General features: G+C 41.7%; 1 protein-coding gene across 4 annotated transcripts in view; it reads right to left on the reverse strand.

The window, feature by feature from the left end:
- The window catches only part of LOC142587413 (plasmolipin-like), a 162,158-nt gene that overhangs the window by 5,517 nt on the left and 135,962 nt on the right, over window positions 1-20,679 (reverse strand). For 3 of the 4 annotated variants that reach the window (XM_075698415.1, XM_075698425.1, XM_075698432.1), the window contains exons 3-5: window positions 14,746-14,916; window positions 11,882-11,980; window positions 4,876-5,091 (exon numbers count right to left, since the gene is read on the reverse strand). In XM_075698415.1, the coding sequence (XP_075554530.1) occupies window positions 4,927-5,091; window positions 11,882-11,980; window positions 14,746-14,916 (435 nt within the window). In that variant the 3' untranslated portion in view covers window positions 4,876-4,926. The remainder of the gene's footprint in view (window positions 1-4,875; window positions 5,092-11,881; window positions 11,981-14,745; window positions 14,917-20,679) is intronic. The other variant, XM_075698438.1, reaches the window with a different exon arrangement.

Here is a 20,679-nt window from a genome sequence, read left to right on the forward strand (position 1 = left end):
AAAACCTTTTGCCAAGATGCTCTTTGGATACAATCACACAGAAGGGTAGGTCAGCTTTGTGTGTCTGCTGAATATAGTATGTCTAAACTTAGTTTTACTTTTTTCAATATTCTGCACTAATAATTTTGAATCTATTCTAGAACACAGCTCCTTTGTCTCAAGTCTCGCGAAGGCAACATCAGGAAAACACTGAACATGGAGCAGATTGCATTATAAGGCTGCTTGAAATGCACATGGTATGAGGAAATGGCAAAACTGCTATCTTCATTTGATGGGATGGTGCAAAGTTGATTCTCTCTTCAATATGATGATACTTTCTTTACGAGCAATTTACTGTCTACAGGCTTAGCACAGAGCAGCATGTTTACATCTTCTGGCACGCTGTTACATCTATAAGTTGGGGTAACGCTAGACACCAGCATAAATTGAACTTTTTTTTATCCCACAACACTGCTACATCTCGCCTCCCCTCAACGATTAAAAGGCAGCCCTGCTTAAAAATGAAAACCAGAAAAAGAAAAGTAATTTCAGCTTCATACTACCCCACCACATGAAAATAACAGGTGATTTTCTGTGCAAACTTTTTTTTTTTTTTTTAAGTAACAGATAAAGGTACTGCAGGAGATTTCTCAATGACCAGTGAGTAGAGGGTTGAGAAGCACAAGAGGTCCAAAAAGAATAAGCACTGGAAAATCACTAGCCTGGTCTCAATACCAGGTTTATAAAAAGAAACACTAGGGGTGTTCTGATGATCTACTGAGAATGCGTACTTAAAATCAGTGATGAAAATGATGGCAACACGAGAGAAGGGACACAGGACACAGGGCTCATTTCAAGTATGTATCCATTCCAATAAACCCAGCTAGCCATCTTACAGATGAGAACAATTTCAAGGTTTGTTTATGCCCAGTTTTTTTACAAGCTTTTGCTTGACACAAGCTCCTTTCCCTGGCTCGTTGCCCCTGAAGAAAGGCAAATGTTGGGCTGGAGGACGCTTGTATCAAATTTTACCAGTGGATAACTGGTGACAGCAGGTTTTGAACCACCAACCTCCCACAGCTGAGGTGGACACAACACCACGAGGTCATGACTCCACTGTCATGCAGCAAAAGCTTCGTAAAAATTATTTTTCTCACGAATGAACAGGATTCAGCCTGTTTGTCCAGCACTCCCCAAGATTTTTAAGCTTGCTACAATGTAAGCATGTTTACAAGGAAAAAGGACATAGAAACAGTAGAGGTTGCCGCCATTTGCTACTAAGTGCCTGGATTTTGCTTACCCTTTAGTATTACCTTCCACTATTTCTGAAAGTCCAATGTCTCCTAATTTACCACGCTGATCTCACAGGCATAGGATGCATGCATGAAAATGAACTGCTGAACTGCATTATCATTAAGTGCACCGCTGTATGCTCAAGGCATATCAGCAATTCATTTTTTAAAACATATGGAGCAGAGCACACTTAAGGCTTCCTGTGTGGTGTATTGACGCAAGCTAGTGGAACTGGCATGTAGGAATGTAACTTCAAATGGATATGCCGCATGGTCCCAATCTATGCGACAACAGTAAGCATGGAATGACCAACGTGATACTCGACCAGCAATACTGAGCTGGTCGAAGTAACACATGGAACCAGAATCAGCTCAACTCACTTTAGCAACAGTGCTTTTTTTGCTTGTTGCTTTAGCTAGCTGCAAGATGTCATTACCTGCTTAAAGCACAAAGCTTCTATCATGCTTGGAATTATTTTTTGTGTGGCATAGGCAAGGCCTCTCTAGGCTTTCTCTTCCTTGATGACTGGCTAAAAGACTAGAAGGAAAATGGTACGTCCACTGCACATTCTTCTGATAAAAGTGGATTTGTTGAAGGCAGGCTCTGGCACATGGCTAGGGAGCATTCTAGACATGGATTAAGGGCATGCAGCCATAGCCAGATCAGCATCTATTTGTTGATGGTACCTCTGCAGGTCACCTAACACAAGGCTGACGCCATCAGACACTGATTCAACCTACCATAAGGCTGACTACAATCATGTCCACCATGTTGGTAAGCCATAAGCCTAATAATGATTGTGTGTCACCCAACCCTAAAGCTGGTTATTACACCCACAATATTGTCTGACCATGGGCACAGTAAAGGCTATGTTTCTATTTACAGCAATTATCACGTCAAGCAATGCAAAGGCACCTGTAGATCATGATATGACCTTTACAACCATCACATGCAAGCTATGTAATCTGGTTTTCTTAATTCATAACTTTTTTCTTCAAATAAGTTTTAACTAGCTCATCATGGCCACATGCAATATTTCGCTGCCATAAGTTCATCAACCTTTACAATTAATGGTAACCTTTACAATTCCTCCTAGCATATAAGTGAGCCAGGTGCAGAAAGATAAAGGCACGCTGACATAATTGGAAGCATTCTAATACTTAACATGTGTGTCACATGCATAATCAGAAATTTAAAGCACACAAATCATGCTGTTTACAACTTCAATAAAAATAACTGGATTTCTTTCACAATTTTTTTTGCACTGCAACCTTAGCAGAATTCTAATAGAAGTTTGTACATGTTAGTCTAATACAGTTTTGTATTAGTTGTATAACATTTATATTAGACTAATAGACATTTCTGTTAGTTGTACTGATTTACATATAAAGCCAATAGGTTCTGTGTATTAGACTTGTTACTTTATATAAACAGTGTTGCGTGTTTACTAGTTCCTCTATTAATAGAGTAATAGGTCATATTAGTCTTATACAGATTGTTGCTGGCTGGTTAGACACAATGTAATGCTGGATACCACTACTCTTGCTTGCTGCTTGTTTTATGTGAGGGTGAAAGTTGATGAATAATGAGACTTTGGGACTACTTGCTTACATGGAGACCGTTTTTAATTAATTGCTGAACCATTAAGAATGCTGCTGTAAAAATGTGCAGCACACTGCGTTTGCATGTTCGCACTGGTTTCAACTCGCTAGGCTAGTGAAAATGGCCCCTATCTCTTAGCAACATACACAAAAGTGGCAGATGCCTGTCTTGCCAATTTTGCTTCACTAATGGCGTTGGCCAACTAGGCCTCTGTTTAGCCTTGTTGCGATAAGTCGTTGAGGAAGCAGTTAGTGTTTGCAGTACAGTGAATACTTCCCCACAAAAAAGAAAGAAAGAAAGAAAGAAAGAAGGAAAGAAAGTAGCCATTCTCTGCAAGGCAGGTGCCCGGTGAGCTTACGAAAGATTGCACGATAGCAGCAACCATATTTGCTTGCCGCTGAAGTTTCGTTAATCCCGTATTTTCTTTTAAAGCGTGATGCAGTAATGTTAAAACTTGTAACTTATATTGCTAGCAAGGCCGTAATACTTAATGACATCAAAGAACAGCATCACAGAGAAGGGAACACAGTGGACGGAAACAACATAAAACTGCGACTGTATCAATCGTAGTTATGCACAGCATGTGTGCGCTGGCAGCTGCCATGTCAAGGCGAGGCATGCATGTTTGTTAGTTAATGAACAATGCGTTTTTAAGAAACCTGCGGTGTTAGTGCCTGCACAATCTCATTTGTGCAGTAGTATATTTGGATAGTTTCATCTGTGCTACTTCAAAACAATGCAAGGCAGCTGTTCTTACCTCCGTGCTTTGTGGATCTATGAGCACGCGCTGGTGTGAGGTGTTTTCCCCAGCACCGATTCTAACATGCGGAGGTAATCTATTCTACTTATTTACACTTCTAGTGCAGTGTACAGTTGTTTTTTTATCCCCATGGTGAACATACTTTCAGTACAGTGTCACTGACACGATTGTTATGAGAGTTGCAGCAATGGCATTCCCATTTCTGACACTGCCACACAAGATTTCTGCCTAGAGTTGTTCCTTATCTGTGCACAATTTCAATGTAATACACTGACCACCTGATCTTGATTCTGTGCGCTCTATTCTATTACATCGGAGGCTGCCATTTTTCATTATGGTAAACATTTGGAGCTAGCATATTGCACTTTGTCTTCAAATTATATAGCTGCAGGGCCACATGATTCTAATTTAGAAGAAAATATTGCCAATTTACTGCTTGTACAGCTCAGTTTTAGTGGTAAACTAGCCTGCTTTCAAGTGTTTCCGTGTATGTGTATTTTTGTGCCAAGTTTCTTTTTAACCACTTTCTCAAAAGGATGTCCTCTGGTCAAAGTAGACCAAAGGCTCTGGCAATCAAGATAGATGACCAGACGAAGCCCTTGAAAAGGCTTGTGTAGAAATACATGCTGTGATAAGCGATTCGAGCAGTTTTTGAAATTTTACCCGTTGTTGCTTTTTCTGCATCTGATGTATTCAGTAGACCGTAATGTAATGTTCTTCAGGTGGTTTTTCTTTGCAATTCATGTTTATGTAGCCTAAGGGGCTACAGACCTTCATATTTATATACAGGCCTACTAATGCATCAGTCTGAGGATCAACACTGCAAATGCAACATTGGCTTTGATGCAGATATACCAAAATAGCTATTAGACTAATACGGTAATACGTACACCTATTAGACTAATAGGCCGATACACCAATAGATCTATTATCCTAATACACTAACAGACCTAATAGGCTGTATTAGTGTCAATAACCTAATAGCCTATGAGTTTCTGTATTAAAATTTTTGCTAGGGTATACTTGCACTGAGAACAGCTGCACTGACAAAGAATAAAAACAAGTACTGTTAGTAGAGCTAAGCAACTATTTAACATAGCAGGAGTAACTGGACATTCGGAGTTTTAGCAACACATGACACACACTGGTGCAAGTGCCACGCACAGTCACACTGGTAGTTGCTGCTTTGCTGACAGTAACGAGTGTTCACGAAGCAAGTGCAAAGTGAAAGTGCCACTCACCAGACTGGTCTTAGCCCGAGGTGTGGGTGCATGCCTTAGTAGCGTGCGTGGTTAGTAGGCAGGGTAGTTGGGGCTGGTAGGAGACACCGTGTTTGAAGCTCCAAGCCCTGCATTGGGCACCGATCTCTCACCCTGGGCAGGCTCTCCAGACTTCCAGCCTTTGTACTTGAAGAAGGCATCCGCACCATACAGGAACATGGCCACGAAACCAAAGAACTAGCAGTGGTGGAAAAATAACAATAATCCAAGAGGACATCGGCCAATGTTAGGACACTGCACTATATTCGCAGCGAGACTAAATACTTTTCCCAAGTTACATCTGTTTATCCTCTTAGAGCGGGTTGTTGCAATGTGCCAATTCTGAGCTCCATTATGTGCAATTGTCCAACAACATGTGGTGTGTCACCAATTCTCATTTGGGAAATGAATGCAGCAGAGTTATCAACACGGCTGAACACACTGAAAACCCCACTCATCTGCGTCTATGCAGGTGCACAAGTTGAAAGCTCAGCCTCTGAGATGTAAAATTAACTGTCTCACAGTACATAGCAGTTTATAAAACAACTTCCAAATGAAAAAAATGTAATGAGAAAATATAATGGCACAGGGTCATTCATATACCACACACATTGATTTCAGTTTTCTGAAAAAAGCCAACAAATTTCATTCTGGGGTAGCAAATGTTCAAGATTATCTCTGGGGGTTCTCAACACATGTACAAACGAAGTGCAATTTGTGTATTTTTGTTCAGTGCAACAAAAATTCACATCACAAGAGATTAAATACTTTTTCGTTGTTCTAAAAGCCTTCTTCACACATAGAAGGTCCAGTGCCTTACTTCTAGGTTTATATTTAATAAATACTGCAGTTTTCACTCTCCAACTGAATTATGTAAACTTGCAGAGCTCCCACCTCTACAAAAACGTACAGAGTATGAAAGACTTAAATTCCTGTTCTTAGTAATTCATAACAATGTCAAAATAAGATACGACAAGCACTTCCAAATCAAGACACAGGAAACATCAAGGCGCAGACACAGTATATATATACCTCCTTCCACAGTGCACAATGACTGCTTCAGGTATGGTTCTTTTCCCCAGGACAATTCAGCAGTGGACCTCTTTGCCCAATTCAATTGTTGAAATCAGTTAATGCATTCTTGGAAGCAATACATTGCCTTATGCACCTTGATACACCCTGATGTTCTGTATTAATATTGTGATGTAATAAGTCAAAATGTGCTCTAATTATATTGTTAATGTGTTTCATATCAGCAGTGCTCATTCATTTTCCTTTTTCTTCTCTTTAGTGCATTGTTCAAGTGTACTAAGGCACTTCTCCGTTTATGTATGTTAAATCCACTCTGTAATAACCCATCATGGGCTGACAATATGTATGTATAAATCAATAAATAAATCAATAAATAAATCAATAATAACACGTTTGCATAAGGTTTCACTGTTTGCATTGTCATTGAATGTAGCAATGCAAATGTTAGTGTCACATTTAGAGTAAGCTAAATGAAATGGGGAACTCAATAAGAAAACTTCAAATAATTAAATTCTGGGGTTTTACGTGCCAAAACCACGATTTGATTATGAGGCACGCTGTAGTACGGGGCTCCGGATTAATTTCGACTACGTGGGATTCTTTAGCATGCACTCAATGCACGGAACACTGGCATTGTTGAATTGTGCTTCGAAATCGGGACTATGTAGGGAAGCCTCCCACTTGAACGACGTAATGCCTTCTCCTATAATTGAAAATAAACAGTTAGTAGGTAATAAAAATAACAGTAATTGGCCTTTCAGGTTCCAAAGCTGCATGGCCGGTTGCGAGGTACGCTGTAGTGGAGAGCGCCACATTAATTTTGGCCACCTGGGCTTCTTTAACATGCACCTGAATCTATGTACTTGATAGTCTTTGCATTTCACCCCAATTTGAATGCAGCTGCCACTATAGTGAAACTATGGATGACCTGAAGTAGTAATTTCTAGCCTTCTTAAGGTTACATGTTCCTAGGCAAAGACACCTAAGAAAGTAGAGGCGAGCATAGCGGCCATCACAGCTCAATTCCACGAGGTGCACAATATCTGGAGGTTGTGGACCTTGCCTCCACCAGCAGAATGTCTTTTTTTTTACTTAGTTCACCTTCAAACTAAATGACAGATGGTAAATGTCCCTCAATTACCCATGGTTTAACTGCGTGCTGGTCCACTTCTGTATGTTTACGCCAAACAGCTGTATTTGCTACACTTAATTGGCACAAATCCAACATACTTTCTGTCCTTGCTTTGAAATCCCTAGCTACACCATTGTGTATAACCCAATTGCAAACCAGAAATAAGTTCAAATAATTTAAGTGGTGCTGGCAACTATTCACTGTTTAATGATGCTGCTGCTGAAAGTTGTGCATGACTGAATTTTTGCCTTCTATTATGCCAGAAACCCTTAGACCAAAGTGCAGACAACACAAATGCTAGAAAGCAAAGTGTGTGAAATCTAATCAGTTGTGAGTAACAAGAATAATGCTGAACATCATGCCACATAGACAACTACTAGATGGCTCCATTTGCAAGCTACGACTACAAACTTTTTCTAGTCAGCCAACTTTACACGGGCCACATTCTGGTTGTTGCCCTCCGGTTATGTCTTGCTGTTTGCTAAGACAGCCATAAGCAAAAGCACACTTCAGTGCAGCAATGTATTAGCAATGTATTAGCACTGGTGGAAAGGTGACCTGTCAATGTTAGTAATCCAGGATGCTATAAAATAGCAACCATTAATAATATAATGCTGGAATCTTCTCTAAGTCCATCTTGTATGCATAACTATTATGGTTGTACTTGGCTTGTGAAAAAGTGGCAACCAAAATTAAAGCATTTGTAAATCTACCTGAATGACTTCGCCTGAAGAGATTTGTTGGTATGGTTTGTAGCCAGAGCTTCCCAAGTGAGCAGTAAAAATTACGGCCAGACACATCTGATTAGAAAGCACAAGCTAGTGGTCTAGAAAAAGTAGTGTATGCTAGAGTCAACTGCACCAATCCCACGACAAAAAAGAAGAAAAGACATTGTCCTATACGTGTAAAATTCAAACAATTCAAACACAGTGTCAGATCAACAAGCATGACTAGAACCAGATTTATATGCACATAAGAATTTCCTTTCAACAGTTTTATCCCGCGAAGCCCCCCACTAAATTAAAAGCTGGAAGAATGTGAAAACTATGGCACTGCAATCTCGTGTTTCATTTGTTTGTTCTAATCAAGTATGCACAAGCACCCTGCACAGCAAGTGTAGCATCTCTAGATTGTAAAATAATACATAGCCCTTTATATACACAGAAGGTGCTCAGCAAGAAATGGCCTCTCTTAACAGCAAAGCATTTAGCAAGCATTTTTGCTAAATGCCTCTAGTACAACCAAATGTGTCTCGACAACAGATGCTCTTAACATATTTATGGCAGTATTATGAAATCTACTCTAGTGAAGCTCAGCCAAGGCTATTTTTGTGCCATTTTATTGCTGTGCACTTAAAAGCTTCCCAGCATGGAGTACTTAACATTCTAGGTCAGCTTCTACAGGGTAAATTTTTCTCATGCAGCATTAAATGCTTGCGCTATACAGAGCAACGCAATAAGGAAAATACTGTATGCTTCATGCTCCATAGGTAATATTTTCATAGAAGTCGAACTGAGGTGTCATCTTGTGTTGGCAAACTATACCTTTTATTGTGGATTGTGTATACAAATACACAACAAAGAAAATGTCAGTTTTGCCAAAAAGGACGAAGCACTGAAAGCGATTGCTAGGTTTAGCGCTGCACTCGAGCACTTTGGACAGTGTTCTAACAACACGTGGGGCGACATGGTGGCACGACACAGCACACAAGATGACTGCTGCTGCGCAGTAGAAACAGCACCCCGGCAGTTACCAGATGCCTCTTAATGGTAGTGGCTGCTGTGATGAGCACTGCTACCAGTGGCGTTCCAGGTTCCACACCTTGATGGTGCACGAGACGAGACCAACGGGAAAACTACTGGGGTTTGTCAGAGCCCAATAAAAAGATTAGATAGTTTTATCTTGACATTTGCTGCCTGTTTTGCCCAGACCACAGAGTAAGATTAGACATGGGCGCTGACTCCGCTCGTCTGGAAGGGGCACAGTATGAAACGCCAGCTCCTGCTTCACAGCCAGACAGCGCCATGGATGAGGAAAAAAACGGTGCATCAGAGAAGCGGGTCTTCGAACAAACCAAAGAAGTAGAGGCACGTGCGGACCACACTCGGGTCTCTCTGTCGTTGCTATAGCAACGGCACACGGTCGTGTTTAGAGGTGTTCCTGTGCCTGCTTCTTGCCTATCCGTTTTCTTGTCTGCTCCACGCAAGCCCCGACGTCTGTAGCGCGCATAGTGCTTGCAGTTCATGCAGTGATGTTTATCAGAAGGAGCAAGTGTTCATATCAGGCTACTTTATTAATTGTAAACAGGTGAAATGTAGCAAACTTGTAAGGAGGGCTACATAGAATTATACCAGGCAAATGAACAGAAAATAAGCCAATTATGGAAACCCAGACTGAAAGAAAAACTAGGAAAAGGGGAGGGGAATATAACAGCAGTTTGTGTGGTCTCAAGCACCAAGAGATGACAGTGAAAATAGTTTACTACGCAAAGGTGACATTTATCACTCTTCTTACGAGAGCATCTACCAACTGCAAAGATGCTTTGTTTGCTTCTTTTCTCACGAAGCTTCCCGTGTCGCACGGTTATCTTGCGAGCCACATTGCCGCATTCTCATTAAAACATAATGCAGGAATCCTGCTAGCGCTTTCTGCATATGAACTTCACAAGAGAAGCTGAGATTATGTGCCTCCAGCATGTGGTGCATTGTTGCTTCGTAGATATTCGTCGACTTTGCATGGCAAGGAAAATAGTCCTCGGCATTGCATGGCAACGCAATGTGCTCGCAAGTCTTTCGCAGTGCGAACACTGGTCAGTGACTTAAATAGTGCCCCTTTTGTGCGTCCACACAGCAAGGAGTCCACGTAGGCACCCTGAGCATTCACAGCGGTGTACTCTTGCTTTGCGGGACCACCCTTGCACAACTTTATCTTGTCAGTAGTCTCTACCATGTGCTTGATGGTAGTCGGTTGTCCTTCAAGGTCGATTGTGTTATTCAAATTATAGTTTAGTATAAACGCCTCGAATAGTTTCCCATGAAGGCCTTCCATGACATAGATGCACTTCGTTACAGAAGGAACTGTGTCTTTACTTACGAAAACCGGCGTTTTGCTTGGGGAGCAGCACCCAACTACCCAATTTTGAAATTTTTCATACCTTGTAGTGGTCCCATGAAGGGAGAAGCTTGACTCTTTCTGGATGCAGGAAGAGTTCCTGCAAAAGTGAATTTCGATCTCTGTTCAGGGATCTGTCTTGCCATTTCGAGCAGTGGAGCTGCTTGTGCGGCTTTTTTCGGATTTCTTGCTTTGAAGGCACATTCAAACTGTTCTCTTTGCTCAATAGATCCCTGCCAGGCTGCCAACGGAAGGACTCTTCTCAAAGGCAAGGGTGAGAATTTTCATTTCGGCACGTGTCTGGAGAAGGGAAGGCGCCTATAGTGTGTAGTTGTAGACAAATTGATGTCATCCTGTCCTTCCGCATCAGCGTCTTCTGGTTCCTCCTGGAATTATGGATCATCGGGTTGTGCCAGGCTTCCCTCAAAAATTGAAGGAACAGCTGCTTTTCGAAGTCAAGGCAATTTCTTTACATCGCTGAAGTACCTGTCAAAGATAAGGTGCATCTCGAAGTGTAGTGCACATATTTTGTCTTTTGCTCCAAATGGTCACTGACTTCCAGAATTTTTTTGTATCCACTGGTGCAGCAGCTGCGGATTAGATGGCGCCATGCAGAGCGAATACTTCCATCTTTTGTCTCACCCAGATTTACAGCCGGTTACATCATTCATCATTTCCTGTCCTGTTGCTCCGTCTCTTCATGCATAAGTATCAAGATACCTTGTTCAGTCAGGCATGTATAAACATGCTGCAGACATGGCAAACAAAACGAGGAACATAAAAATATCGAATCTTTTGCGCAGACGTTCAGGCATGGAAAACAAGTGCGTCTGTTGTGCCTTTATGTGCAGCATTATTTTTCGTCTGTTTCCTCTAAAAACATGCAAAAATGTTTTGCATACGTGCAGAAGAAGCGGTACCATGCGTTTATTTGCGCTTTTATTTTATGTGCGCACATTTTTTGTGTTTCATTGCTGTGACATTAACACAGGCGAGGGTCCGACTCTTTCTAGTAGACGACATGCTCAACGCACCGCCCATTCTACGCCGCTGTTGTCGCCAGCCTCCGCCACTCAACGCATGCGCACCTGGAAGCATGCTCTTAAATGATTTCCACGTGCCTCGGCAGACAGCGCTACACGACGAGTAGTTGGCAGAAAGAGGAAGGTAAGGAGAAAGCATGTGCGAAAGCGTGACGAGGAGCGAAGGGAGACAGCAAAGGAATGAGCTAGACCCCCGGCGTCGGCATTGCACGGTTTGTCTCGAGCGAATGCGTTGTGCAGCGTCGGAATCTGTGCTCCTGTTTATCTTACTCCATGGCCCAGACCAATGAATGCACTACCAGTGGAGCACTTGGGGGGGTTGACTGAATAAATTTGCAGGCTTGCCTTATATTAAATTTAATCATGCAGTCACATCTCGTTTTCTTATTTCTGCAATAGCCTCTGAAAAAGGGTCAGCAAAACCAAAGCTGTGGCATCAAATTTTATTTTACACATTATAAAATTTCTTGAAGGTGCTCTTCAGCTGCATAATGTCACTAAGTGCAACATAAGTGAGTTTATTTGCTATATTTAGAACACACAGACACGCAAATCTTGTGCGCAATGAATGTTCTGAGAAGCAGCCAGCAAAAATATTAGCACTGTTTATTCCTGGTTCTAGTGGTGCAGTACACAGATGCATGCTCAATGAAACTGAAGAACTACTTACAGCAGCAGCTGCAAGACATTCTTGATATCTGCCTTTGACAGCTGCAGCTATGGCAGCTGTAAAATACAGAGCAGCCCAGACACCGCAGTACACGAACTCCTACAAGTAAAAAAAAGCAATAATGTGAGGAAATACAGAAGCATAAATAGTAACATACGAAAAAAAAAATATATAGGACACTGTGTAAAGCAGTTTTATTGCCTTTTTTCGAGCATTGTTCACCATGTATACAACAAGAGAAAGCACATGAACAATAAATATGAAAAACTACATAAAAGAAGGGCTTGCAAAGCAAATGTTGAAACAATGCCATTTCTTGATGCCATAAAGCTGAAAACTGACACCACAGCATATGTAGCCTTACAGCCAAAGGAACAGAGAAAAGCCAGAAATAGTACATGTAATTTGTTTTAAGCCAAAATGCCCCAAAGAAGAAAAGAAATGAACACCCCTGTTCAACGTGATCAGTGTTGCACAATTTTTAATAATGTCTTTGCTTCCTTTTTTCATGACGCTGCACCTATGCTTTTGCCACCTTCAGCAAAAGTTTATGATACGCCAATGAATTCAATTCTTATAGACTGGGTGGGCATTATAAAACTAATCGGTAATTGGAAAATATCTTCGTCTGCGGGTTCAGATGAAATTAATTCAAAAATACTCAAGTGTACCCAACTGCATTAATCAATTATTCTTTCTAGGATATTCCAACAATCATTACACTGCTCATCACTATGAAGTGACTGGAAGGTGGAGAAGGTGGTTCCTGTTCACAAATCAGGTAACACACATTGTCCCGAAAACTACCATCCCATATCAATAACCAGCATTCCCTGCAAGATTCTGGAGCATATAATATATTCCCACATAGTTGATTTTCTTGAGATGAACTCTTTTTTCTTTAACAACAGTCAGCATGGCTTTAGGAAATTCTTCTCCTGCGAAACGCAACTAGCGTGCTTTACTAACGACATCTTTTCTCACACCGACTTAGAATTTGACACCGATTGCATCTTTATCGATTTTGCTAAAGCCTGCTAAAGGTATGCCGCAAGGGTCGGTTCTCTACTTTTTCTGATCTATATTAATGATCTTGCTTCCCGTGTGAAATTTTCAACTATTAGGCTTTTTGCTGATGACTGCGTTAAATATAATAAAATTACTGACCTCAATGATTCTTGTAAACTTCAAGACGACATTAATAACATTCTGTTATGGTGTAACAAATGGTCTATAAAGCTTAATTTAAGCAAATGTAAATGCATGCGCGTACCACAGTGTACTTATACTAATCTGCATACACATTTCCTCAATAATAGCCCTCTCTCAGTTGTCTCATCGTACAAATACCTTGGACTAAACATCACCAGCAACCTTTCTTGGCACAAGCATGTTGACATTTTATGTAGCAATGCCAATCGCATGTTGGGCTATTTGCGCCGAAACTTCTCATCCGCACCATCGTCGCTGAAACTAACTCTCTACAAAACATTAGTTCGCTCCAAACTAGCATACGCATGCGCCATTTGGGACCCAGCTAACATTACACTCAAACTGCATAGAAGCCATTCAAAATCATGCAGCCTGTTTCGTCTGATCAAACTACTCCCGACATGCTAGCGTTACCTCAATGAAAACAACACTTAACTTGCCAGAACTTTCTTTCCGTCGTAGATGCTTCCGCCTTTCGCTATTTCAGAAAAATCTACCACCGCAACCCTTTGTTGAAAGAACAGCTTATCACCGAACCGTCATACATATAATCTCGCTCTGACCACAGTTTTAAAGTTGGTGTGCCATCTTCACGTACTAAACTTTGTAGTAATGCATTCATCCTAGCACAAGCAAAGATTGGAACTACCTTCCCGCCACCGTTGCAGCCATCATGGATACCAACACCTTCAAAACCAGCATTCATAAAACACTACGTTGAATATGTCTTTGTATCTTGCACAATTTTTTTGTTATGTTCACCCATTCCTTTCTCTAATGCCTTCGGGCCTTGAAAGTATCTTTAATAAATAAATAAATAAATAAATAAATAAATAAATAAAATAAATAAATAAAATAAATAAATTTGTTCATATAGAACTAATATTATTGCCAATCTGGAAGATTTATTTGATACATGAGATAGGCAATAATGTACTTTTGCGTTATCTTATATTTAAAAATTTAGTTGTGGGGTTTTACATCTGAAAGCAACAATCTGGCCATGAGAGATGCTGTAGTGGAGGGCTGAGGATTAATTTTGACCACACAGTGTTCTTTATTGTGCCCCCAAAGCTTAGTACACAAGTGTTTTGCTTTCCAGTCCCATTGCAACACAGCCATTACTGCTAGTGATCGAATCTGCATCATCATGCTCAGCTGCACAACTGTGGCAGAGGTGGTGGAGCCGCTATGGTGAATGGCTACGAGCACTATGTTGGATGGCCAACCAGGGCAGGTTAGTTGGTAAAGCATTGCACGCAAAATGCGGGAGACATGTTTGACTCCCACCTGCACCAAGTTATCTTATCACCTACTTTCATGTCCCTTTACCTTATTTTTACATTTCAATTAAATATAACAATTAACTTCCCCTATTATTCCTCTGTCTTCATTGTCTATTACCTACTTGATATGGTTAGGACTAAAAGAAAATAGAGCTCCTCTAACCTCTTTAATCTCCTTGCTTATGGTGAATTTATTAGTGATTACATCTGTAAAGAAGCCCCTTGAAACTAAAGGTCATGCAAGTGAGCTCAGCTATGTGTAAACTTGTACTAAATGAACATTCTCAGCTGGCAATAACTGTAACAAAGTAGTTGAAATCTGCACAAGGAAGGTCCCCACTCCTGAACAAAAGAAAGTGTACTAACCGCAAGCATCCAAGGAATAATCTTGATCTTCTCAATCAGGCGAAAAACGTAGAAGAAGAGGAGCACCAGGGAGACCCAGAATGCAGTCATTGACACAAAGCCATACCAGTTGGATGTGCTTGGAAAGTAGTAGTCCAATTGAGAGCAGATAAATCCAATCAGGTTGATAATCTGCAAAGACAGCATCATGAAGCACCCCTCTCAAAAAACCAAGAATGATCAGGGAACAAAACTCCAAGATACAGATGCTCTGGTACATCTTCCCTTGCACAACCCTGTGTGCTAACATTATTCACATCAAAAGGAGATACCAACTCAGCCACTGCTTTCAGGCTAGTGAACTTCCTATGAATGTCCGCTATACAAGTGCAATGGTTGTTCAAAGTTGACTAGGATATTTTACAAAAAAAGAAAGAAAAATCAATGGGGCTGCAGTTTTTCACCAGATTTCTTTAGATAATCAGTGCCTCCAGCAAGAGCAAAAAGGTTCTCGGCAATATGTTATTATTGCTCAATGCGACTTCGCTAATAAAACTATTATATATATGCCCATAGCTCAAAAAGTGCAACAAGGAACAGATTTTTCATTTGTCTTGAGCAGTGGACAATTTGAGTTGTGCTGCCTTTTCCACAGTGGGCAATGCTGTTGTCATGGTTCAAATTTTAAAGACTTTAGTTGGATACAACTTAAGTCTGCAGTGAAGCCCCGCCCCGCCCACGCCCTCATAACTGCCGGCCACTGTTCCTCCGTGAGGCTGCAAATAGTTCATACTTCAAACCTTCCCTGTTGCCTAAATAAGGCGGGAACCACAAAAATAAAATGATAAGTGCGTAATTTTATAAGCTTTCACTTGTCTATCATAGCGGAACAGTGAAAGCCTAATTCTTCATTGAACTGAAATAAAACCCTTCGCTGCCACTAGTTACTGTCAAGTTTCACTTCAGTTGGCATTGAAGTTTCTTGAGTAAAATGGTCTCGGCAGTGAAATGAATTGTACCATAGACTACTGAAGAGGGAAATGCACAGACTCCATATACTTTGTCCATGTCTGTTGCACACCTCATTGCTTCCGCCGATTAAAAGACTCTTCAAGAATAGCAGACGCACTGGAGGTATCCAGTACAATGCCATTTTGAAAACATTACGTGATGATGACTGTTTGCTTCTGTGTTAGGCTAGCGGAGTAACACAACACCATGCAATCCGTGTGCCTTGGTTGTCAACTATTTTTTTTAAGTGGCATTCTACTATAGCCTTTCTTAGCGAGTTGCCACCACTTGTCCATATCAGGTATGTTTCTAGAGTCTTTCGTGGGCTGATCCTGGAGATACTGAAGCCTAAAAATGTAGGACAATACGTGCCTCTGGGACCACTGGCCACTATGATGTTCCAGAGATTATCATGACCATATAAAACCAACAGACAATGAAGCCAAGGAAAGCAAATTAGCTGTGGTTGAAATTTAGATGTAGAAAATAATGAAGAAAATGGATGAGAAGACAACTTGCCACTAGTGGGAACCAATCGCACAACCTACTCATTACATTTAAATTTCAGCCACAGCTAATTTTCTTGATGCTTTCCCTCACTTCAGGGTCTGTTGGCGTTATATGGTCATGATTAACAAAAATCAAGCCCCTCATTTTTTCTCTTGTATGTGTGTGTGTGTGTGTATATATATATATATATATATATATATATATATATATATTATCCTATCCCCGCACTAAATTTGAGATGTCCCTGTGGCAGAATTCGTCTGGATGACTGTGGAACCATTGTCTGACTGCTGTCTTGGCTTCATCGTTGCATGTGAATCGCTGTTCTGCCAGGAAGTTCTTCAGTGAACCGAAAACGTGGAAATAAATAGGGGGCAAGGTCTGGACTGTATGGTGGGTGGTCCATGCTCTCCCAGTGAAATGACCGGAGCTTGTCGGCAGTTCCGACTGCCACACTCGTTGCTTGTACGCCGTGCACGTGTGAAGCACAACCGACACTTTCAATAACTGACAGCAGCGCGGTGCCGTGGAGCGACCGGCAGATAAGGCCAAGCCGGTTCAAGAAAGGTCCACCGCTGGGAATGGATACGACTTCGCATTTACAGCCCTAATTTGGCTTTAATAAGAATAGGGACAAAGACGTTCTGACTCTCCCTCGTGTGTGTGTGTGTTTATTTACACGCACTCTCCCTCTCTGAAATCTGGCTGCTGTTCTAGGGGTGCTGTGTTTAAATCCTGTTATTGTAATATTTGTTTATTTACTACATACTACATTATACGAGAGATGTTCCGAAAGTAAGTTTCACCATTTGTTTTCACATGGAAACTTTATTGAAAAAAATATATACACCATGGGCACCACGAACTATACAGCTCACACTACTTTTTCCACATAGTCGCCACCAACATTGGGACATTTGTCGTAGCGTTCAATCAGTTTGAAGAAACCACTCTGGTAAAACACGGTGCCCTGCGATGCAAGGCCCGAGACATGACCTCTTCACCACACACGATCTGTAGGCGTTCATGGATGATGGACACACTAGTCTCCCGTGCCCATTCATACCGGATAACAGCACGTACTTCCAAAGGTGAACATGTTGTCAGCACACACTTGTCTGCCATTGTGATTTATGCTCAACCTCGGGCATGCCGGTCTGCTGCTACTCTCTTCTTCGGCGCTCTGCGCACGAGTCATTCCTCCTCCGTTGATGCTCCTTCCATTGTTGAACCAGCAACAGGCGCAGATTCTTATGGCAATTGTTTGTTTCACCTGATGTACCATCTTCCCTTTAAAAAAAATGATGAAACTTACTTTTGGAACGTCCTTCACATATATTGACACATGCACTTGTTTATCTTTATCGGGTGACCCAGTTTCACCGCCTAACAAATGTTATTGCACAGCGCAGGACGCACCTGCATGTACCGGAAGTTTCTCGAATGTTATCAACGTTCTATCCACTGTCTTGTCACCAAACCTTGTGTGATCAGATTTCATGTATGCACAACGCGAATGGCGTAGAACTTTTTGGAAGACATGCGGGCACCAGCGATTACTGTGGAACCTTCGATGACTGATGTATAAAAGCCAACACGCTTGATCCGCTGATGAGATTTTCAACGATCGCCTGCTGTGTTTGCCGCTATTGTTCTTCTTTGAGTGTAGCCCGCTTTTGACGGCACAAGTTCGCCCAATAAAACGCTAGTTTCATCAATTGCAGTTTTGCTGCCTTTTTCACCGTCACTACTACATGACAATATACCGGGTGTTTCCGCGAACACGAAGAATTTTTTAAAGGTTGCCTGTTGCCCCCCAGATAGCCAAATTCTAGTTCTTTAGCTGGTCTACTTGAAGAGTCAGACATTACTTGCAAAGAAAGTTGAAATGCATATTCAACTAATTAACTAATTAATGATCATTGTCCAATTAACTAAGTAAGTGTTTAACTAATTACCTTATGGCCTATATTGCAATTTACAAATTCTAGCCATGGAGTTTGCAAGGCGGATTCACTTGGGATGAATTCTCAGGATGACACCAGTTTCTAGATATTAATTCCCGAACTTTGCGGTGAAATGCATTGGAGTTCCAGTTACTTTTTTGCTTGAATGCATAATATGATGTTTTGTTAAGAAAGTAACTGGAAGCTATCTCTGCTACAGGCAACCTTTGCGAATTTGTTAAATTGTTAGCGGAAACATCCTGTGTGTGTGTGCGCGTGTGTGTGCGCGTTGTGGTGAAAAGCGGGTCCTTGGCTTGGAGGCTGGATAGAGGGAGGCGGAGGACACGACGAAGTGGGAAATAGAACAGTTTGCTCAAAGAACAGGGGTGTTGTGTCTATCTCGTCATTTACAATGGCACAGTCACTAAACCCTCACCCTGTCGAAGACCCCAACAGCCTTGCGTCTATGACACTCCGAAGCGGACGTGTACGCTCGGATTCGCCGTCCATGGACGGTGTCCAAGCCTCCACGACGGCTCCGTGGCACGACTGCAGCATTGACATTTTATAAGCCATGTTTCTACTGACTCAACAGCGCAAAACATCCGGACCTGGGTGTGCCATACTCGCATCGCTCTCCGAGAACGATGCGAGTGCGAGAACACACACACACACACACACACACACACAAACACACACACACACACACACACACACACACACACACACACACACACACACACACACACACACACACACACACACACACACACACACACACACACACACACACACACACACACACACACACACACACACACACACAGCAGCAGCAGCAGCAGCAGCAGCAGCAGCAGCAGCAGCAGCAGCAGCCTGATGCTTTAACCATTAAGCCACAGGCACATGACTCAGCAGATGAAATAGAACATCCTTGAAACTTTCTGTGCGCGAGACAGTGCATTGAGATGCGTGGCATGTATTATGCAATATGAATTATATGACCACTCCATGCGATTTCTCACCATTGCCAAAAATTACACATAAATATAGTGATTTAGTTAGTTTTACTATTTCTATGGACCAGTATTTTGATGATGAAGAGGCCAGTAGTGTGAAGACGACGACGATTAGAGGCTAGTGCGGGCTGTTGCTTCTTGGCCAAGTGCGGCGTACTTGTTTGTAAATATGTCTGTATATAGCTTCTTGTTGGAGTCTTCCTATGCAACAATATGTTTGCTCAAGAACATTACTCACGTTAACAGTATGATTTCCTTTTGCGTCAAAATTTGAACGCCATGTGGCGAAAGATGTCTGGGCGTGTTCATGTTATAATCGCACAGTTAAGTGCACAGAAGAAGCTGCCTTCTAGGATGTCAGGTTAGATAGCTTTGCATATAGGTACAAGTTGCAACATAGCCCATGCAGATCCTGCCCACCTGTGCCATTATTTCCGCACACATGGTAGGAATGGTAGCACCTGCCACTGCGAAGTTTCTGCAGTGAAGCACTGCGTCCCTCACATTGAGCGAACATGCCCCTGCATGTTGTTCAAACGGCAGCTGAAGAGCTCCAGCAAAAAGGAATTAAATATTCCCACGCTCCTCTTACTTCCCTCATGTGAGAAGTGAAAGGATAGAACATTGTGCGCAGTGACTCCACCCCTATCTCAACCAAAGGCTGTCTGTCATCAACTTCAACTGGAGGTTGAATTACCTTCCAACTTATTTTTTTTTCTTTTAGTCTATCATCTCATGCATCTGGGTGCCTTGAGGCCTCTTGTGCTTGTGAAATCTGTGGAAGCAATGTGAACCTAGCTCCACATAGACCAAGGTGCTGTTGCTGCATGTTTTCTTAACAGACAGCTTTACTTGCATTTCACTGCATTATATTGGTTCTATAGGTTGGCTGAGACATGGCCGAAAATTCGGAATGTGGAGTGTCAACTAAATATTTAGTAACAGTAATCATGTACTTTACTGCTGTCAGTTTGTTTTAACCAATTGTAAATAGAAAGAGCTGACAAAACAAAACAAAGTTCACATCTTTAGTGTGGTGGTGCATCACCTGAGGGTGGGGAATAATACCAGTGTGCATATTGATACCAAAGCTAACAATGAGCTGTAGTTGGAATGGAGTTATCGGAGTCACTCTACAGTGCTACAATTTCCAGACTACTGAAGTGACAATGGGGAGGGAGGCTGCAAAGGCATGGAAGGGACAACATAGTATGTAGACTTATTAGCAATAAAAAAATACAAACATTTGTGAAAAAAAAAAAATTCTCGAGGAAACACTTTCCAGTATCACATGACTCCTTAAACATTCAGATCTGAATAGTGCCACTATTCTGCTGCCACAAACATTTGGTGGATAGCATAATAAAATTCATCTGACTCAAGGATCTAAGGCAACTTCGCTGATACACTGTGCGATGTCATCTTTCTTTTGTGCTCCAGGTGTGGTGCTGCATGCATGGAGCACAACAAAC

This window comes from Dermacentor variabilis, chromosome 1 (genome assembly GCF_050947875.1).
Source record: "Dermacentor variabilis isolate Ectoservices chromosome 1, ASM5094787v1, whole genome shotgun sequence".
Classification (NCBI taxonomy): Eukaryota; Metazoa; Arthropoda; class Arachnida; order Ixodida; family Ixodidae; genus Dermacentor; species Dermacentor variabilis.